This window comes from Lactuca sativa, chromosome 7, assembly GCF_002870075.4.
Source record: "Lactuca sativa cultivar Salinas chromosome 7, Lsat_Salinas_v11, whole genome shotgun sequence".
NCBI lineage: Eukaryota > Viridiplantae > Streptophyta > Magnoliopsida > Asterales > Asteraceae > Lactuca > Lactuca sativa.
Window position 1 is genome coordinate 151,518,391 of NC_056629.2, and position 22,737 is coordinate 151,541,127.

At 40.2% G+C, this 22,737-nt stretch overlaps 1 protein-coding gene and 2 long non-coding RNA genes across 3 annotated transcripts; 1 reads left to right on the plus strand and 2 right to left on the minus strand.

Annotated features, from left to right (window-relative positions):
• Nucleotides 1-904: 904 nt before the first annotated feature.
• LOC111904260 (high affinity nitrate transporter 2.6) lies at nucleotides 905-2,797 on the plus strand. Its single transcript, XM_023900038.1, has 3 exons — nucleotides 905-1,687; nucleotides 1,905-2,020; nucleotides 2,125-2,797. The coding sequence occupies exons 1-3, from the start codon at nucleotides 905-907 to the stop codon at nucleotides 2,795-2,797; spliced, it is 1,572 nt and encodes a 523-aa protein (XP_023755806.1).
• A 9,485-nt stretch (nucleotides 2,798-12,282) lies between these two features.
• On the minus strand, nucleotides 12,283-13,445 carry LOC128127464 (uncharacterized). The gene is made up of 3 exons (XR_008225257.1): nucleotides 13,288-13,445; nucleotides 13,015-13,085; nucleotides 12,283-12,405 (listed from the first exon to the last, which is right to left on the minus strand). It is a non-coding gene; the product is annotated as an uncharacterized LOC128127464 (long non-coding RNA).
• A 4,963-nt stretch (nucleotides 13,446-18,408) lies between these two features.
• LOC128127465 (uncharacterized) lies at nucleotides 18,409-19,670 on the minus strand. Its single transcript, XR_008225258.1, has 3 exons — nucleotides 19,399-19,670; nucleotides 19,126-19,196; nucleotides 18,409-18,516 (listed from the first exon to the last, which is right to left on the minus strand). It is a non-coding gene; the product is annotated as an uncharacterized LOC128127465 (long non-coding RNA).
• Nucleotides 19,671-22,737: the final 3,067 nt, after the last annotated feature.

The following is a 22,737-nucleotide window of genomic DNA, read 5'->3' on the forward strand; positions in this document are numbered from 1 at the left end:
CGATTTTCTTTATCATCTTCCAGAGCACTAGCACTTTTCATCAAGTCTGAAGTATTCATGTTACAGTATTGTGTGTTCATAGTGTTTTTACATATTCTAACTTGTCTTTGTTGGTGGCGTTCTTTGGTTATATGTTGTATGTTATGAATAATACAAATGCTGGAAGTTCAAGATGTAGATTACATTGTTGGCCCTTTATTAAATATGTGATATATTACTATATTAAAATTTAATTAAAATATTAATATAAACTATCCCTCTCTCACAACATTTAATTGTATGTTTATTAGAGAAATATTAATGATCCCACATATTCTATATTGAAGAATGACACAACTTAATTAAAATAAAGGTGGCTAATAATGTTATTACATTCTCCATACTCCTATCAGTGGTGCAAGCATCTGGATAATATTGGCAATGAATGATAGACTTTTTAAGGAGTTGAGATTATCGCATACAAAGATGGCTAATAATGATATTACACTCTCCTATGATGGGTGAAATGATCAGGGCAATGTTGAATGTGGCACTGAACCGATTGGTGCTCTCATTTTTTCATCTTAACATTTATGTGTGATATTTTCTTGTCTTAGCCTCTTGCTAAAGCGCAATTTTTGCTTCAAAAAAAAAAGTTACAACAGCATTAAATTAGAGCAATACACCTATTAATCATTTTTAATTTAACTATACAAATAAATATATAAAATAACGTTTTTAATTCACAAAAGTCGTGTCTATTTTCTAAAATTCAACTTTGGCGAATTCCAAATCTTCACTAATGTAATATCTATAAATACTATGTATCTCACACCTCCTCCCAATAAGCACACCTACAGCTTACAGTTTCTTAGCCTATCGTTTCTAGCTTCCCCATATTTTTGGGGGAGTTCAAAAACCAACAATGGCTTCCCCTGCAACTGCCCCGGAGCATCAAGAAGTCATATCCATCGACAATGACCGCACCACCACCTCTCCTCAGCGGACCTTCGCTCTGCCTGTGGACTCAGAAAACAAAGCCACGAAGATGAAGGTCTTCTCCGTAGCACAACCCCACATGAGAGCCTTCCATCTCTCATGGATTTCCTTCTGCACTTGCGTTATTTCCACCTTCGCCGCCGCCCCACTTGTTCCCATCATCCGTGACAACCTCAACCTCACCCGCTCCGATATCTCGAACGCTGGAATCGCCTCAGTCTCCGGCAGCATCCTCTCACGCCTCGCCATGGGAGTGATCTGCGACCTCGTGGGTCCGAGGTACGGTTGTGCGGTGATCAACATCCTTGCTGCCCCGGTGGTTTTCAGCATCTGCTTTGTGGAAGATGCTGGAGGTTACGTAGCTGTGAGGTTCATGATTGGGTTCTCACTGGCGACGTTCGTTTCTTGTCAGTATTGGACGAGTGTGATGTTCAATGGTAAGATTATTGGGGTTGTGAACGGGATCTCTGCCGGGTGGGGTGACCTCGGAGGTGGGCTTACTCAGTTGCTCATGCCGGTGCTGTTCCATGTGATCACCGGGATGCTCGGAACTACGCCGTTCACGGCGTGGAGGATCGCTTTCTTTATTCCTGGGTGGTTTCATTTGATTGCTGGTGCTCTTGTATTGGCTTATGGCCAAGACTTGCCTGATGGCAACTTTGCTCAGATTTATAAGGAGGGTCGGGTTGCAAAAGATAAATTCTCCAAGGTCATGACATGACTAATTAATCTGCTAACAATCTTAATATCATATCAACTGATCTTTAATATTATCACAAATATTATACGTTATTTCAAGAACACTAATTATTAAAGCAGTATATATACGTACGTGTCCAACTTTATGGAATACCCATCAAACAATATTAACGACACATATTTCTTTTTATTCACCTAATGACGACTTTTATTTTCTATAACTCCAGGTATTCCGAAATGCTATCTCGAATTATAGGACATGGATCTTTTTCTTGGTCTATGGATATTCGATGGGCGTACAGTTGTGCTTGAATAATGTCATCTCTGAATACTTCTATGATAGGTAACTAAATAATCTTGATTTTGATTTACTTTTTCCACAAATTCATCGTAAAATCTTTATGATCACTAGCTAACAAACGACTTCATTGTTCTAATGTTAAATAGGTTTAATTTACAGCTTCACACAGCCGGAGTTGTGGCAGCCAGTTTCGGGATTGCTAACTTCTTTACACGTCCATTTGGTGGATATGCTTCTGACTTATCTGGTAGAAAATTTGGAATGAGAGGCAGATTATGGACATTATGGATAACACAAACCCTAGGAGGCGTTTTCTGTATATGGTTAGGCCTATCCAACTCTCTACCCATCGCAATCTTGTCAATGATGCTTATGGCCATGGGAGGACAAGCGGCTTGTGGAGCGACATACGGCATCATTCCCTTTGTTTCCCGACGCTCTCTCGGCATTCTATCTGGTTTAACCGGAGCCGGCGGCAATGTTGGTGGTGGTTTGACCCAGCTAATATTTTTCTCCGGTGCAAGATTTTCTACGGCGTGGGGGTTAACATGGATGGGGGTGATGACAGTTGTTTTAACGACTCCGGTGGCTTTTATCCATTTCCCACAATGGGGGAGCATGTTTTTTCCGGCGTCTAAGAATGAGAAGTACAATGAAGAGTATTACTATAGCTTGGAGTACAGTGAGGAGGAGAGAGAAAAGGGTTTGCACATCGGTAGCATGAAGTTCGCAGAGAACAGCCGGGCGGAACGTGGGAGTAGATCGGTGGTTGCGCTTACCCAAACCCCGCCGAATACCACGCCAAACAACCACGTTTAAAGGGATATAGAGAAATGAATAAAGAAGGCAAGTGTTAAGTAAAGAAGAAGACAAAATAAATATATAAAAAGTGGACTTTTCAACATGAATCACACCGTGGTTGTATAAGCAGACGTACGTATATAATACTGCCGTACTTGTCGAAGCCTTTGCTTATCCGTAAATTTCTCTGAATTTTATATAATATTTGTTTTGATTGTCTTAGTAAAGTAATATTTTTATATGAATATTGTTACAATAATACGATTTCTTTTTGAAATAACGATGTATTAATCTGTTGAACCGATTAAGGGTATCTTTGATTTTATTTTGATTTTTTATATGAATACATTGTTTTGAATGTATTAGTAAACCTTTTAAATGTATTATATATTATATATAAAAAAAATTGGAGGCCTACCTTACAAATTACCAATACCTATCTAATAATGTTTCCTGTTTAGCAAAAAAAAAAATGTCAAAATGTTAGAAGCCATATTTTATATCTCAATTAATTTAAAATAAACCAATGTTTAAGTTTATTTAAAATTTAATCAATACATAATAATAGTCTGGTCCATTTAAAATTAAAGGAAAAAATAACAAAAAAAACTTTTTTTTGTGAAACTTCGCCTATCAACAAAACACACTACAAGAATAAGCATCTATAGGGACGATCCCTATAGAGACGACAAAAAACGTTTCTACAGATCATCAATAGAGACGACATGCCATCTCTATAGAGTTGACCAACATTTATTGACTCGTTAATCTATAGAGACGACATTTTGTTGCAATAGGTTACGCACATAGTTGGCGGGTCTACAAATTAGGTGGGAATTTTCGTGGGATGCCCTTTTGTCTAAGGGTGTGGAGACGACAGGTCGTCCCATAGGCTTCTACTCCCTAAACCGAGAATACAACATCCCCCTTTCATTCAATCGCAACTGTTTTCATATTTTCCTCTCTCTCGATCGACGATTGGTATATGTCGAACACCACAAGGCACATGGGATGATCCCCTAATATACAGCTCCGGCCTCCTCAGCAGCAACAACTGTCAATGTCAGCGTTGGTACTGCCGATCTCCTTCGGTAATTCGTGATCACAGTCTCCCCTTCATTATTCTCTCTTCTTTGATCGAAGATTTGTTGCTTTCCGGATACGAAATTGACGGCCATTTTACCGGCCCGACTCCACAACACAACCACCTTCACTATCGGTGATGCTTCAATTCCCTTGTGACAACGACTGCTTCTTCACTCTCCAACAACATTCAATTTCGAAATCATAAACGTATGCCACTGATATGTTATTGTTCCAGCCGATATCCTCCTCCTCGGAGGCCACCGTCTCCTCAAAATGGCGACGATCAAAACAAAAACGGCAAAGGTTTTACAATTCGGAACTATTAGTGTACCTTTATGATTCGTCGCTGTTAATTTGTGTATTGCTTGTTGTTACATGATCATGATTTGATTATTTTGTTCTCGGAGGTCATAAGATCTTACTTGGATTAGGGGAGCTGATTGTTGTGAGTGAAATGAAATTTTAGAGATATACCTAAGAAAATCAGTTTATAAGTCCAAAATCACTAAGAAATCATTGATTAATCTAGTAATTGGAGCGTTAGGCAATGAGACTAATCAAGCAGGGTCAGATGTTGTAGAATCTGATCCACGGGTATGCTACTTTCATTAATAGCATTTTAAAAGTTTATACTTTATATGTGAAACTGTTTATTATTGCAGAAAGAATATGGTCGATATAAACAGTCAAAGGGTTGGAAGCATTTGGTTGTATACAAATCTAGCATCCATGCTCTTGGTCTTTACACATCAATGTTCATCTCAGAGAGTGAAATGGTATGTATATATGTATGAATGATTTATATATTTATTCAAAGTTATTAGTATTACAAAGACTTGACATGTATTTTTCATCCTAGTGCTCTGAAATTGTGATTCCTGCTATGGAAGTAGAGCCACCTGGATGCTCATACAATCCATCACCTGAAAGTCATCAGGTCATTTTCTTATACATGATTTTTTTCCCAATAGTTTTTTGAAACTACTAATGAATAATGAATTACATTTTAATTACTTCATGTTTTTAACTTTTTGCAAGATTCATTAGCTCATGCAGTTCCTCTAACTGTTCATGGAGAAGCCATTGATGAGGAAGATGTGTGTAGCTTTATTCTTTTGTAATTTTGTCCCTTTAAATACTTATGTGTGTACCTAATGATTTACAAATTTTAACCGATGTATTTTCTTGATGCGGACAAAGAGAGTGATGGTGATGTTGATGAAATGCTTGATGCGGATCTTGAAAAAAGGTATGTAGCTATGCACATCTCCTTGAAAAAATTGTTTATGTATGATTTATATTAAACTTATACTCTGAATATTTTGAACACTGCAGGCCATTTAAAACTAAAAGGGTAACTTGTCACACCCCAAAACCAAGAACGGCGGAAACGTTCCGGAGTGGAGGACGTCATGTACAGTATCACAAACAATGTAAAGTAGTAAACAAGCAATAACATAATCCATTGCATTAAAAGTAAAGTTTTAATACATGTGTGTTCTTTCAATGTAATTAGACACCAAAAATACAATCAAAATAAAAGACGAGTCTTGTCTCTGCTCCGTCTTCTCAAAACCTGGCCATCGTACCTGTCTACTGGTGACCTGAGAATACAAGTTGTTTTGAAAGCAAGTATCAGCTTAACGCTGGTGAATTCATAAGTAAAGTGTCATTGTCTTGTTTTGGGAAAACTATTATGAATGCCCTGTAAATCTTTAAATGAAACAGTTGATGTAAGTAATGAAAAACCCTAGAAAATCCTTTATTTCCTACTAGTATGAAATGTAGTCTTCTACCAAGACCCGAATGTTTTTGTAAGTAAAATGATAGTTTTTCCTTGCTATTGACTAATACTTAAAGTAATTAGTCTAACTCCTCGTTTATGTGAAATTATCACCAAATAAAGTAATAGGAAAAATGTATTAATGTAATTGTTATCCTTTTGTACGAGGATTAACACTACATCGCGATTAGTGAAATGTATAACCTTTGAACATCCGTAAATTGTTCAATTTTCCTCTATAGTAGCAGTAGGGCGGAGGAAGGGTTAGTCCCGTAAAGGTACTCCTAATATATGTATTAACCGTAGGCATCCGTAGATGTTCATCGACCTCTGTAGCGAACAGTAGGCCCAAGGAATGGTTAGTCCCGAAGAGGTACTCCTAGTATAAGTAATAACCGTAGGCATCTGTAGATGTTCATCAACCACTGGTGCTAACAGCTGGGATTCAGAATGGTTAGTCTCGTCTAGATATCCCGTTGAACTGGGATAGGCAGGACAATTTACACAGAAGGTACTAATAAATCATCCTAATGAATCGAGGTACAAATATCCATGTAAATGTATACAGGAAAATGTATCTATGTAAAGGTACTCATGTAATGTATTCATGTAAGGTACTCATGTAATGTATTCAGGTAAGGTACTCATGTAACATATTCATGTAAGGTACTCATGTAATGTATTCATGTAAGGTACTCATGTTGTGTATTCATGTAAGGTACTCATGTTGTGTATTCATGTAAGGTACTCATGTAACGTATTCATGTAAGGTACTCATGTAATGTATTCATGTAAGGTACTCATGTAATGTATAGCATAGACTCATGAATGAACTGACTCTGATGTAATTCCTTATAATAGGAATAATGTTTTGTATCTTCTAACTATCCCTATAATAGTTAACTGGAAGGTAACTGTTTGTTCAAGTAGGTTAAAAATGGTTTTGTAAAACATCTAATAGTTTTGGACAATAAGTAACAATGACTTGATGTCTTTTCAATAAACATTTCAAAAGTAAGACATTTGATAACAAAGTATTTTTTAGATAGAAAACCATTTCATGCATCACATTTTGTAGTATGTGAAATCTGCTGGATGAAAACACAGTTATAAATACATATGAAAGATTTGATAAGATGTTGTTTTCTACTTGTATTCCCACCTATTAAAGCATTTAAAATCATTTAAACATTGATTAAGGGGTATGAACTCACCTGTAGGTGGTGGTTTGGATGTACTGAACGGTGTCAGATTGTTAGGTGTCAAGTGAGGACTTGTACACACACTATAATCCTAATGAGCATATAATCACACATATATGCACCCAATTAGTTTTAAACTACTAATTGTAAATGTTAAGACATTCTAGAACATGATAAACACTTTACATAAGCGTTATTAGCCTTAAGGACTTCATCTAATTTGTTATAGGACCCGACTAATGAATTTAGGGTTCCAAAGGATCCCATATTTGAGTTTACTCTCCAATAAACTCCACACAAGGAGTTTACGGTCATAAACCCTTGATTTTACGGCCGTGAAGCATTCCAACTTGGTGGATTAATTCTTGGAAGGGTTTAGGGCACTAATACACTCCTTTGAGGAGTTTACGGCCCCAAGGCCAATTCCTTTTGAGTTTACTGCCATAAACTCATATGGAAATGGATATTTTTATGCTTTCAAGTCCCAAGCTCATGTAGGATAGTTTCTAGACAATTATCTAAGGCTAATGAAGGCCTTATGCACACATTGGTACCTTTCCTTGATGTTCACGGCCCAAGAACTATACTAGGGTCGGAATCTCTCTTTGGGAGGGGTTTTTGATGTTTTAAAGTGCTTAAATTAACTAGGAGTAAGTCTAGGTAATTGTCCAAGGCTTTAGGAGTGGTTAAATGCACTCTTTGGCCTTGAGTTTGGAGTTCACGGTTCAAGAACTTCTTGGGTCGTGAACACCTAAACCTTGGTGTTCTTGGGGTGATTTCTAGTCATAAAAACACTAGCATACAAGACTAAGGTAGTCACTTAACAAGGGGAAGGGTCTAGGCATCATTTAACCCTTATAAAAGAGTTTACTCCCCAAGAATGTTCTTGGGCGGTAAACTCTCGAATCTTGCAGTTTTGCTATGTAATCTATGTTATTAAACACGTTATAAGCCATATAATACAAATAGAGAAAGGTAATCACGATTTGGGATGAAAACCCGAAGATCCGTGAGAAAGAAAATGGCTTTTCTCTAGTTGGAAATGTAAATAATGAATGAATATGGTTCATAATTATATATATAGTCCTGGGATTTTTGGCAGAAAATATTTTATTCCTGAAATGAACTCTAATATAATAGAGTTTTGGAATAACAGAGTTGCACAAAACCCTAGTGCATCCACTCTCCTGATATCTCCTTAAGTGTAAACCCTGAAATACTCAAACTTATACGGAAAAGTCTGAAACTTTACTGTGACTGTTATAACTTCTATTGACTTGATAATGTTCGTACAGAATGGAAATTTCAGGTTGTCACATCATCCCTCCGTTAGAAGGAATTTCATCCCGAAATTAGAATTTAAGCAAATAAAGTATTTACAGGTAACTAAGGAAAAAGATGGGGATATTTCCGTTTCATCTGATCCTCTCATTCCCAAGTGAATTCAGGTCCCCGTTTTGCGTTCCAGCGAACCTTCACTATCGGGATATGGCTTTGTTTTGTCTGCTTGACCTCTCGGTCCATGATCTCTACTGGTTCCTCCACAAAGTTGAGGCTCTCGTTGATCTCGATCTCGTCGAGTGGAATAACAAGAGTCTCGTCGGACAGAAACTTTTTCAAGTTTGATACATGGAAGGTAGAATGTACGTTACTGAGTTCACGCGGTAGATTGAGTTTGTAAGCTACAGGGCCGATTCTCGCGAGAATCTCGAAAGGCCCAATGTATCTTGGATATAGCTTCCCACGCTTTTCAAAGCGTATCAAGCCCTTCCAGGGTGAGACCTTTAGTAGAACTCGGTCACCCACCTAGAATTCCAACGGTTTCCTTCGCTTGTCGTCGTAGCTTTTCTGTCGGTCTCTAGAGGCTTTCAATCGTTCACGAATTTGAACGAACTTCTCTGTCGTTTCCCGAATGATTTCCGGACCCGTGAGAGTGCTTTCGGGAACTCATCCCTTAGCTAACTGGGTATCACCCACTTCAGCCCAGCACAGAGGGGATCTGCACTTTCGGCCATAGAGGGCCTCGAATGGCGCTGCCTTTATGCTCGCGTGATAACTGTTGTTGTAGGAAAATTCGACAAGGGGTAAATGGATATCCCAAGCTTTCCCAAATTCAATCACATAGGCTCGCATCATATCTTCTAAGGTATGGATAGTTCTCTCACTTTGTTCGTCGGTCTGTGGATGGTAGGCTGTACTCATGTCCAGCCTAGTTCCTAGAGAACTTTGTAACGACTGCCAGAACCTCGAAGTGAATCTACTATCTCTATCTGAGATAATGTATATAGGAACACCGTGCAGTCTTACAATCTCCCTAATGTATGTTCGTGTAAGTTTCTCCATCTTGTCTGTTTCTTTGATTGGCAAGAAGTGTGCAGACTTGGTCAGTCTATCGACGATGACCCATATGGAATCAAGTCCACCCGTCATCTTGGGCAACTTGGTTATGAAGTCCATAGTGATCCGCTCCCACTTCCATTCTGGTATCTCTGGTTGTTGTAGAAGATCGGAGGGTTTCTGGTATTCGACCTTCACCTTCGCGCAAGTATGGCACTTACTTACGAAGGTAGCAATTTCTGCTTTCATGTTAGGCCACCAGTATAACTTTTTAAGATCCAGATACATCTTATCTAAACCTGGGTGGAAGGAATAACGAGTGTTGTGAGCTTCGGTCATGACCAAGTCTCTGAAGCCACCGTGCTTCGGTGTCCAGATCCGATCCATGAGGTATAAGGCTCCGCCACCCTTGACTTCCAAGTTCTTATCCATTCCACTCAGGGATTCACCTGCCACATTTTCAGGTTTTAAAGCGTCGAACTGAGCTTCCTTAATTTGCGTGGACAAGTGTGAATGGATAGTTAGAGTCAAAGATTTGACTCTACGACCAGTATATTCTTTCCGACTCAGGGCGTCGGCTACTACATTGGCTTTACCCAGATGATAACGAATTTCGCACTCGTAATCACTTAGTAGCTCGACCCACCGTCGTTGTCTCATGTTGATCTCTTTCTGGTCGAAGATGTGTTGTAGACTCTTGTGGTCTGTAAAGATCGTGCTTTTTGTACCATACAGGTAGTGTCTCCAGATCTTCAGAGAAAATACGACTGCTGCTAGCTCAAGATCATGGGTGGTGTAGTTAACCTCATGTGTCTTCAGCTGTCTCGAGGCATAGGCTATGACTTTACCTCGTTGCATCAGAACACATCCAAGTCCTTGATTGGATGCATCGCAATAGACGATGAAGTCTTCTATCCCTTCGGGGATGGATAGTATTGGTGCGGTGCACAAGGCTCGTTTGAGCGTTTGGAACGCTCTTTCCTGTTTCTCTTCCCACTCAAAGGCCACGCCTTTCTGGGTCAGGGTTGTAAGAGATTTCGCTATGCGGGAGAAGTTCTGAATGAACCTGCGATAGTAGCCAACGAGACCTAGAAATTGACGAATTTCTGTAGGTGTCTTCGGTGCTGACCAGTTCTCAATGGCCTTGATTTTGGAAGGGTCCACGTGTATTACTTCTTCGCTAACTACTTGACCCAAGAATTCGACTCATCGGATCCAAAATTCGCACTTGGAGAACTTCGCATAGAGCTTCTCCGCTCGCAATGTTTCTAAGACCCTACGGAGATGTTGACTATGTTCTTCCTTACTTCGAGAGTAGATAAGTATGTCATCAATGAAAACAATGACGAACTGATCCAAGTAAGGACGACACACCCTAATCATCAAGTCCATGAATACTGCGGGCGCGTTAGTTAATCCGAACGGCATCACCATAAACTCGTAATGTCCATAACGAGTCCAGAAGGCTGTCTTTGGAACATCCTCTTCTAACACTCGCGGTTGGTGATATCTGGATCGTAGATCTATCTTCGAGAAGTAGTTGGCTCCTTGAAGTTGATCAAATAAATCGTCAATGCGGGGCAAAGGATAACGATTTTTAATCGTAAGTTTGTTGAGTTCTCTATAGTCGATGCACATGTGAAACGATCCATCTTTGTTCTTGACGAACAAGACCGGTGCTCCCCATGGTGAGAAGCTTGGTCTAATGAATCCCTTCTTGAGAAGTTCGTTAAGCTAACTGGAAAGTTCCTGCATCTCGGCCGGTGCTAGACGATAAGGAGATTTGGCTACTGGAGTAGCTCCTGGCACTAAGTCGATTCTGAACTTGACTTGGCGTTGTGGTGGTAAACCGGGAAGTTCTTCTGGGAAGATGTCGGGAAAGTCGCGAACTTCTGGGATGTTCTGAATGTCTTTCATTTCTTGACTCGTATCGACGACGCGTTCCAGGAATGCATGATATTCCTTTCGCAAGCACTTATGGGCTTGAATGCACGAAATGATGCGAAGGCTTGTACCAGGTTTGTCGCCATAGATTACTAAAGTTTCGTTGTTAGGAAGGTTAAGACGAACTGCTTTTTCAAAGCGCATGATGTCAGTGCGAAGAAGACTCAACCAATCCATGCCGATGATAACATCGAAACATTTAATTGGGATCGGCATGAGGTCTATCTTGAAAGTATGGCTATCTAAATTTAAAGTACAACCTACGTATATGCAATTAGTACTCTCCATTTTCCCGTTAGCCATTTCTACTGTGAATGAATTATCTAATGCACATGGTTTTAGTTTAAGCAGGTGTGCAAATTTGTGACTTACGAAACTTTTCTCTGCTCCACTGTCGAAAAGTATGCAAGCATATGAGTTATCGAGGAGAAACGTACCAGTAACTATCGTAGGATCAGCTACCGCTTCCTCGTGGCCCAAGGCCATAACTCTTCCTACTCCTCCAGCCATCCCTGCTTTAGGTCAGTTCCTCTTGTAGTGACCCACTTCGCCACAACCATAGCAAGCTTGGCCCATACCGGCATTAGGAACCTGGGCGGCCTGAGTTGTTGGAGTCTTGCAGAAACGGGCTGTATGCCCCTTCCTGTTGTAGTTAGAGCACTGCATCTCCTTGCAAGGTCCGTGGTGGTAGAAGCCGCACTTGTTGCACTTTGGGAGAGTCCCAGCATAAGTTTTTTCTGGTAAGGGGTTTGCAGGGACAACAGGAGTTACCGTGGCGGCATTGATTGCCACAAGTTGTTGTCTCTTGGAGGATTCTTGCGAAGCCCCCCTCTTCCTCTTGTTCCACCCCTTCTTGTTGTTGTTGACATTTTGTGGTACTAGTGCAGGTATTATTGGGTTCTGAGGTTTCCTGTGATCGATGAGAGATTGTGCCAGCTCCTTGGCACTATAAAAAGTAACAGGCTTGGAAGCTAACTGTGACATCCCCAAAATCACGGCCAGAAAAGACCGGTTTGTTTATGCTTTGTTTAAAAATCAGAGTTACATTTTAAATGAAAGTGTTGCGGAATTTGTCCCAAAACAAAAATATGATAAAGATTTATCAAAAGCATTTCCATAGAAATGTATTTCATTAAAAGACTCGGGATGTCATGTTCGTACAGACCAAAAGCATAAACAATACAATATAAGCCTTGCTACATTATTTCATATCTACAGGCCTATATCCGTAATCCCTCGTCCAAAACATCACACCTATGCTCATGCGCCACTACCTGTAATACAAGAAACTGAGTGGGTCAGGCTTGGGAGCCTGGTGAGCACATAGGGTTTTCAACCCACAATAAATAAGTTTATTAATTTCATCAATCAACAATAACCCGATTACCCGTTCCCGTTATCCTCACTTTATGTCCCTAAACACCTATCATAAGGGACCTAGCCTAAGGATCATCATCGGGACGGACACTACTGCTAAGGGGATTCCTCAGAAATAAATGTCCCAAAGGCAACCATGTGGGGGATGGAGTACACCGGTGAACACATCGTTCACAAACACCTACAGGTTGCGAGCCTGCTAGTGTTCCACTGGACTGTCTAGAAAAGTCCGTGGTCGTCATCCATACTCCGCTAGATGACAGAATCAACAACATCAACATCGAGGCCTCTCATCATTTTATCACACATCACCTATTACATCTACCCATGTTTTACCCCAACATTTTCGTAGATATAAAATACATATACAGTTTAAATCATTGAAAACCTGTATAACAATGTTCATCCAACATAGATAGCAAGTATTCAGATAATATGCACACATAGCACGTAATTTATAAAATACTTCATATCTATGTGTAAGATGAAAGTAACTATGCACTCACCTGGTAAGGTGGTGACTCGGCACTCGGACAGCTCTTCGTTACTTCTTAAAACAATTTTTCCTTGACCAAACCTTGTATTAATACCACTAGAGTTTAGTTTTAACGTTAATCGCGACTAATTAATAGTCTAGCTATTATTACTATTATATAAGCGTTAAATAACACTCAATATAACTCATAATAATAGCCCAAATAATTATTTTAATGTCCTAATAATGTTACTATAATTAAATAAAAGCTATATTAAATATAGTATAGGCGTAACTCACTTACAATGGGTTTTTATTAAAAACCGGACTTCGCTGGAGCAGCGTTTCCGAGCCGAAAGCTTTTCTTCTCGGAGCCGTCGGGCGCTCCGGGGCTTTCTTCTCGTGATAGGGAGGTTCCCTAGACTTGGGAGGGGTTTAGGGAGGCTAGAGAGAAGTTAGAGAGAGAAATAGAGGCTTATGGTGTGAAGAAAATATGAGGAGTTCACCCTTGTATTTATAGGAGTTTTATAGTAAAGTAGTCTCTAAGCTTTGTCCGTAACTTTTGCATACGAGCTCCGTTTTTGTCTGTCTTTTTACCGTTGAGTTCCTATTAATGAGATCTTCAACTTTCATTTAGACCTCGTTGGCTAATTCTCATTCTATCTCGGATTTACAAAACTGTATCGAATTCGCCGCGCTCGAAAAGTAGAGACTAAGCTTCGTCCATAACTTTCGTATACGAGTTCCGTTTTTGTCTGTCTTTTTACCGTTGAGTTCCTATTAATGAGATCTTCAACTCTCATTTAGACCTCGTTGGCTAATTCTCATTTTATCTCGGATTTACAAAACTGTATCGAATTCGCCGCGCTCGAAAAGTAGGGACTAAGCTTCGTCCATATCTTTCGCATACGAGCTCTATTATCAACGTTCTTTATATCCACGCGTTGGTATTTACGAGTACTACAACTTTCATTTATATCCCGTCGGCTAAAAATCGACCGATCTAAAATTCAGATTTCGGGTCGTGCACTGCTATGCTAAATCTTAGAAAAATCATAACTTCCTCATACGAAGTCAGATTTGGGCGTTCTTTTTATCGATGTTCTTAGTTTAACATATTCTACGACTTTCGTTTAGATCACTAAGGCTAAATCTCGCTCTTTCATAAATTCACTATTCACGCTTCCCGGTATCGTGCCGGTTCTGTCGTGAAACTTCGACGGGTCATAACTTCTTCGTTATAACTCAGATTTCGGCGTTCCTTATATGCACGGAAACCTTGAGACATATTCTACAACTTTATGTAGAGATATCGGGATTATCTCACACTTTAATTTTGACGCTCATTTTTATTCTTTATTAATTATACATTTATAATTAAATAACAAACACATATAATTCACATAATACTCAAATATTTCATCTTTATTACTTCAAAAAGAGTTACAAGAGTTGACCTAGACTATTATATTGACAAAAATGCTTAGCCCTGAAACCCGGGCGTTACAATTCTCTCCCCCTTAGGATGATTCCGTCCCGGAATCATGCATCAGCAACCAGATGTGGATAGCGACTCATCATGTCATCCTCTGTTTCCCAAGTGAGATTCGGCCCATTCGAATGTTTCCATCGGACTAACACCAAGTCGACCATCTTGCGTCGTAACTTCTTAGTCTTACGGTCAACAATTGCCTCAGGCTCTTCGATCAACCTTTTATTTTCATCCATCCTTAACTCTGAGATTGGAATTATGTCGGGAACATCTCCCGTGAATTTCCTCAAATAACACACATGGAAGGTGTTATGAATACCATTGAGTTCTTCGGGCAATTCCAGCTTGTAAGCTTGGTTCCCTATCTTCTAAAGAACTTTGAACGGTCCAATAAACCTTGGACTCAACTTTCCTCGTTTCCCAAATCGTATAAGTCCCTTCCACGGTGAGACTTTAAGCAAAACGGAATCCCCAACTTCGAAAGTTATCGGTCGTCTTTTCTTGTCAGCATAGCTCTTCTGACGATCCTGGGCTGCTAACATCCTTTCCCTAATCACCTTCAACTTCTCAGCAGTCTCATGGACTATCTCGGGGCCCATAAACTGCTTCTCTCCGGCTTCAAGCCAACAAGACGGCGTACGACACTTCTGCCCATACAAGGCTTGATAAGGAGCCATCTTGATGCTCGAGTGAAAACTATTGTTGTAGGAAAATTCTACCAGAGGTAAGTGCTCGTCCCAATTCCCTTGGAATTCGAGGGTACATGCTCTCAACATATCTTCCAGCGTCTGAATCGTTCTTTCGCTCTGACCATCAGTTTGCGGATGGTAAGCAGTACTCAAACACAACTTTGTACCTAACTCCTCTCGTAGACTCCTCCAAAACCTTGACGTGAAACGACTATCACGATCTGATACAATCGTAAGAGGGACACCGTGAAGTCTTACAATTTCCTTCATGTAAGCATTTGCGAGCTTATCCATAGACCACTTCTCGTTGGCTGCTATGAAGTGTGCACTCTTGGTGAAACGATCCACGACTACCCAAATCATGTCGTGACCGTTCTTCGTCCTGGGCAGTTTAGTCACAAAATCCATGGTGATGTCTTCCCATTTACCCATGGGTACAGGTAAGGGTTCTAAACTCCCATACGGTTTCTGATGTTGTGCCTTAACCCTCGCACATGTTACGCACTCGGCCACATACTTCGCAACATCGAGCTTCATCGTCAGCCACCAGTAGTAGGGTTTTAGGTCCCTATACATTTTAGTGCTACCGGGATGAATCGAGTACATGGTCTTGTGTGCTTCTTCCATTAGAAGATCTCTTATTGCTCCCGTCTTAGGTACCCAAATTCGATCTTGGAATACCTTCAGTCCACAACTGTTTGTACCGAACACTAACGTTCTTCCCAAACGTTCTTCCTTTCGGTCATTTTTCTCTAAAGCTTCTTCTTGAGCTTTCCTGATGCTTTCCACAATCGTCGAGACGACTTCAATTCTTAACGCTCTTGGCCTTTTCCTTTCAAGATTGACTTTCCGACTGAGAGCATCAGCAACAATATTTGCTTTACCTGGGTGGTAAAGTATCTCACAGTCGTAGTCCTTGAGAAGTTCTAGCCAACGTCGTTGCCTCATGTTCAACTCCTTCTGATTAAAGAGGTACTGGAGACTCTTATGATCAGTGAAGAGCTTGCACTTCGTGCCGTAGAGGTAATGCCTCCATATCTTTAAGGCAAATACTACCGCTGCCAACTCCAGATCATGAGTGGGGTAGTTCTTTTCGTGCTCTTTCAATTGTCGAGATGCGTATGCTATCACCTTTTCTCTTTGGGTCAGAACACAACCCAACCCGACTCCAGAAGCATCACTATAAACCGCGAAATCTTCGACTCCATTAGGTAGAGAAAGTATCGGTGCTTCACATAACTTCTTCTTTAGTTTCTCGAATGCCTCATCGTGTTTCTCACTCCACGTATATGTAGCTCCTTTATGAGTCAAAGCTGTTAATAGAGCAGTTATCGAAGAAAAGCCTTGGATAAATCGTCGATAATATCTGGCTAATCCTAGAAAGCTTCGAATCTCCGTGGGACTCTTTGGACGTTCCCACTTCATTACAGCCTCGATCTTTGCGGGGTCAACCATTATTCCCTCCTGGTTAACAACATGACCCAAGAATTGGACTTCCCGTATCCAAAAGTCGCATTTGGAGAACTTTGCAAAAAGCTTCTCCTTCTTCAACACTTCTAATACTTCCCGTAGATGCTTGCCATGTTCCTCTTGGCTTTTCGAGTAGATGAGAATGTCGTCGATGAACACTATCACGGATTTATCGAGGAATGGTTTACAAACCCTATTCATCAAATCGATGAATGCTGCGGGAGCATTGGTTAGCCCGAATGACATAACCAAGAACTCGTAGTGTCCATATCTCGTTCTGAATGCAGTCTTCTCAATATCCTGCTTTCTCACCTTTAGCTGATGATATCCTGACCTAAGATCGATCTTTGAGAAGTAGCTCGAACCTTGCAGCTGATCGAATAGGTCATCAATCCTCGGCAATGGATACTTGTTCTTCACCGTTGCCTTATTCAGCTCTCGGTAGTCTATACACATTCTCATACTTCCGTCTTTCTTCTTCACGAATAACACCGGAGCTCCCCAGGGTGATGAACTAGGTCGAATAAAACCGTTGTCCAAAAGCTCCTGAAGTTGCGTCATGAGCTCCTTCATCTCCGTCGGTGCTAATCGGTAAAGGTGCCTTTGCTATCGGTGTTGTTCCTGGTAACAAGTCTATACGAAACTCCACTTGCCTATCAGGTGGTAATCCGGGAAGATCTTCGGGAAAGACTTCCGGATAATCACACACAACCGGTATATTATGCACCTCTTTCTTCTCCTTCTTGGCATCGATTACGAATGCCAAGTATGATGCACATCCTTTGGACAAACATTTCCTGGCTTTCATCAGGGAGATGATTCCAGAATTCACTCTGCGTTTGTCCCCATACACCATAAATGATTCCTTTCCAGTGAAAGTCGATGGCTTGCAAGTCAGAAAATCCTTGTACTTGCATCCATTCCTCTCGACTTCGTCATATTGGTTGTTTTGTCGAACTATTGGTGGGTTGACTTGACCAACAGTCCCACTGTAGTTCCCCTCCTCAGTCTGCCCTTTATTTAACTCGGGCCGTTCGATCTGAATAGTTGCTTCCTCTCGATTTTGCTGGATCAAACGTCTGGTTTCCTCCATTTGACGATCCAACATTGCCTGGATCATCGCTTGCACTCCGGCCATCGTTATTGGCTCAGCAGCGGCTACCACAACCGGTATTTGCTCAATCACTGGGGGCTGATCTCAGTTCCCATTTGCATTCACGTTCCCGCTACGTGTTCTTACCATCTTGATCTATACACCGAATGAGGTGAATCTAGACCTTTACTAGGATTGACGTTTAAATCATCCTTATCACTCCGAAACGTTTATATGCTAGTTCTAATATCGTAGTCGTACGTTTAGAATCCTAAACACATAAAGTTTCCAGATCCGGTCGGCAACAGACCATAGATCCGAACAATTTACAGCATATTATGCACAAAGCATTTAGCACATAAAAGCATTTTAGGCACAATTCCTAAAATAGGCTAGTGCTCACACCTCACAATCATCGCTTAGCATTCTAAGTTTAAGTCTAGAAATCCTACAAATTCCTAGTTCGCTTAAACTAATGCTCTGATACCAACTGTGACATCCCCAAAATCACGGCCAGAAAAGACCGGTTTGTTTATGCTTTGTTTAAAAATCAGAGTTACATTTTAAATGAAAGTGTTGCGGAATTTGTCCCAAAACAAAAATATGATAAAGATTTATCAAAAGCATTTCCATAGAAATGTATTTCATTAAAAGACTCGGGATGTCATGTTCGTACAGACCAAAAGCATAAACAATACAATATAAGCCTTACTACATTATTTCATATCTACAGGCCTATATCCGTAATCCCTCGTCCAAAACATCACACCTATGCTCATGCGCCACTACCTGTAATACAAGAAACTGAGTGGGTCAGGCTTGGGAGCCTGGTGAGCACATAGGGTTTTCAACCCACAATAAATAAGTTTATTAATTTCATCAATCAACAATAACCCGATTACCCGTTCCCGTTATCCTCACTTTATGTCCCTAAACACCTATCATAAGGGACCTAGCCTAAGGATCATCATCGGGACGGACACTACTGCTAAGGGGATTCCTCGGCAATAAATGTCCCAAAGGCAACCATGTGGGGGATGGAGTACACCGGTGAACACATCGTTCACAAACACCTACAGGTTGCGAGCCTGCTAGTGTTCCACTGGACTGTCTAGAAAAGTCCGTGGTCGTCATCCATACTCCGCTAGATGACAGAATCAACAACATCAACATCGAGGCCTCTCATCATTTTATCACACATCACCTATTACATCTACCCATGTTTTACCCCAACATTTTCGTAGATATAAAATACATATACAGTTTAAATCATTGAAAACCTGTATAACAATGTTCATCCAACATAGATAGCAAGTATTCAGATAATATGCACACATAGCACGTAATTTATAAAATACTTCATATCTATGTGTAAGATGAAAGTAACTATGCACTCACCTGGTAAGGTGGTGACTCGGCACTCGGACAGCTCTTCGTTACTTCTTAAAACAATTTTTCCTTGACCAAACCTTGTATTAATACCACTAGAGTTTAGTTTTAACGTTAATCGCGACTAATTAATAGTCTAGCTATTATTACTATTATATAAGCGTTAAATAACACTCAATATAACTCATAATAATAGCCCAAATAATTATTTTAATGTCCTAATAATGTTACTATAATTAAATAAAAGCTATATTAAATATAGTATAGGCGTAACTCACTTACAATGGGTTTTTATTAAAAACCGGACTTCGCTGGAGCAGCGTTTCCGAGCCGAAAGCTTTTCTTCTCGGAGCCGTCGGGCGCTCCGGGGCTTTCTTCTCGTGATAGGGAGGTTCCCTAGACTTGGGAGGGGTTTAGGGAGGCTAGAGAGAAGTTAGAGAGAGAAAGAAAGGCTTATGGTGTGAAGAAAATATGAGGAGTTCACCCTTGTATTTATAGGAGTTTTATAGTAAAGTAGTCTCTAAGCTTCGTCCGTAACTTTTGCATACGAGCTCCGTTTTTGTCTGTCTTTTTACCGTTGAGTTCCTATTAATGAGATCTTCAACTTTCATTTAGACCTCGTTGGCTAATTCTCATTCTATCTCGGATTTACAAAACTGTATCGAATTCGCCGCGCTCGAAAAGTAGAGACTAAGCTTCGTCCATAACTTTCGTATACGAGTTCCGTTTTTGTCTGTCTTTTTACCGTTGAGTTCCTATTAATGAGATCTTCAACTCTCATTTAGACCTCGTTGGCTAATTCTCATTTTATCTCGGATTTACAAAACTGTATCGAATTCGCCGCGCTCGAAAAGTAGGGACTAAGCTTCGTCCATATCTTTCGCATACGAGCTCTATTATCAACGTTCTTTATATCCACGCGTTGGTATTTACGAGTACTACAACTTTCATTTAGATCCTGTCGGCTAAAAATCGACCGATCTAAAATTCAGATTTCGGGTCGTGCACTGCTATGCTAAATCTTAGAAAAATCATAACTTCCTCATACGAAGTCAGATTTGGGCGTTCTTTTTATCGATGTTCTTAGTTTAACATATTCTACGACTTTCGTTTAGATCACTAAGGCTAAATATCGCTCTATCATAAATTCACTATTCACGCTTCCCGGTATCGTGCCGGTTCTGTCGTGAAACTTCGACGGGTCATAACTTCTTCGTTATAACTCGGATTTCGGCGTTCCTTATATGCACGGAAACCTTGAGACATATTCTACAACTTTATGTAGAGATATCGGGATTATCTCACACTTTAATTTTGACGCTCATTTTTATTCTTTATTAATTATACATTTATAATTAAATAATAAACACATATAATTCACATAATACTCAAATATTTCATCTTTATTACTTCAAAAAGAGTTACAAGAGTTGACCTAGACTATTATATTGACAAAAATGCTTAGCCCTGAAACCCGGGCGTTACACTAACACACTTGCCTGGATCTGTGGTGACAGTCCCCAGATGTATCTCACTATTTTCTTGCTCTCGAGAGCAACCATGTCAGGGCATAGGATTGCCATATCATAGAACCTATTTGTGTAGGTCGATATGTCAGATCCAACCATTTGTAGACCCCAAAGTTCATGCTCGAGTTTTTGTATTTCACCTCGAGGACAGTACTCCCTCATCAGCATGTCCTTCAAGTGTTCCCAGTTGATGTAATATGCCACCACTAAAGTCAGATACTTAACATGGCCGTTCCACCATGTTAATGCTCTGTCAGAGAAGGTACAAGCTGCGAACTTGACCTTGTTGCCCTCCTGGCAAGCACAGATTTCAAAGACAGATTCCATCTTTTCAATCCATTTCCTTAACACCATAACCCCACCAGTACCATTGAAGCTGCGGGGCTTGGCGTTCGTGAAGTCCTTATAGGTGCATTCCCGAGGGTGTCCATGGCTTTCGCCGTGGTTCGAGGGAGGTGCACCTATTCCCGATCCACTAGGGACAGGAGCATTGATGGCTGACACAGCAGCTGCAACTGCTGCTGTGAAAGCTGCCTGGAACATAGTGGCATCAAAAGGAGAAGGTGGTTGAGGAGGTTGAGGTGGTGGTATCGGTGTTTCGTTGATTGGGTTACGTATGGGATTTCTGCGTGGCGGCATCTTTAACTATACGTTTAAAAGACGACGACTTGGATAAGTATAACTAAATGATAAATGTGTCTCATGGACTAATTCCCCATAGTCCAACAACATAATGAATAGCATAACTAAATGAAGATGATGGCATTTGGATAATAATTTCCATATGATTAGATATTTGTCAACAATACGGGGATTACAGATGTAACAAGTTCGGGAAAAGTGGCCTAGAAGTAGGCCTTACATCAACCAAGATGGGAAAATTTTGACAGAACTATGAATAGATCAAGACCTAACAGGCCTAAGATTTACAAAGATAGGAAATTATACCAAAGTTTTTACATAAACTAGGTTATATCCAAAAGATGAGTCGTCAAAATTCGATCGGCGACGAGAACTGCTAGCATGAGTTCTTGATCCCGACAGTAGACGTTCCATGTCCCTCATACGTCTAGATAAGTACCCGAAGGGGACTTACCCATTTTTGAGTCCGTAAATCGCTTTCTAAATGGAGTTATGAGCAATTTTTGTTATTTTTCCTTAATTTTTGGGTTTTGTTTTTGGGTTTGTATTTGGCCCATGGACTTTTAGGGTTTCATTTTAATTTCTGCTTCTTATTTAACTGTTTTTGATGTAATTTGGATGGTCAATCATCAATTTTATGAACTTTCGATTTTCTCCCAAATTCTGTGTGTTAACCCAGATTTTGAAGCCAATCTCATGGTATTCGTAGAATCAACGTGGTTTTGAAGAGATTGTCCTGGCTATTCTTTTAGAATCAACAGGTTCATTCTTGGTTATCTTTGTGTTGTTTTTTTTGCGCTGCATTAGTTGACCATGTTCCTGACTCCATCTATTCAAGTTAGTGGCCCACAGAGGTGTGGGTCCTTGAAATGCGGGACGGGGGTTCAAGTTTGGGTCCTGAGCAGCTGGGGGTAGGTTGTTGACTTCAGGCTCTGAGTCAGAACTATCGGAGAAACCCTCAGCATGGTGATCATCCAAAGGGATTGGGTGATCATCTTCTGGTTCTTCCTCTAGCCATCCAGCGTTGCCTTGGTTTGGGAAGTACGGATCGCCGTGGTGAAATCCAGCCATTAAAATCTACGCGAGAAAAGAGATATAAGAAATAGCTAAATAGACGATCTGACTAAGATAATTATTGTAAGACTAAATACCCCCATGGTATTACTTTATGGTTGTGTTGGTAAGTTTTTAGACTTGTTGCCACATCACAACCATTCTTGGGCATATGCTAATCACTCCTTGGACCAACATAGTTGATCAGGGTATGCCATTCCCAAGACTGACCATATATCCCCAGGCTTACTTGTGATATTCAACAATCGTAATACTTTTGTCCTTGTCATTGTGACACTGATTTTAGTATGAATGCAGGCACGTATACTTACTTAAATATTTTATTATTTAAAAGTATAACTCTTAGATAGAGTGTTTTAATCCGAATGTATTTATA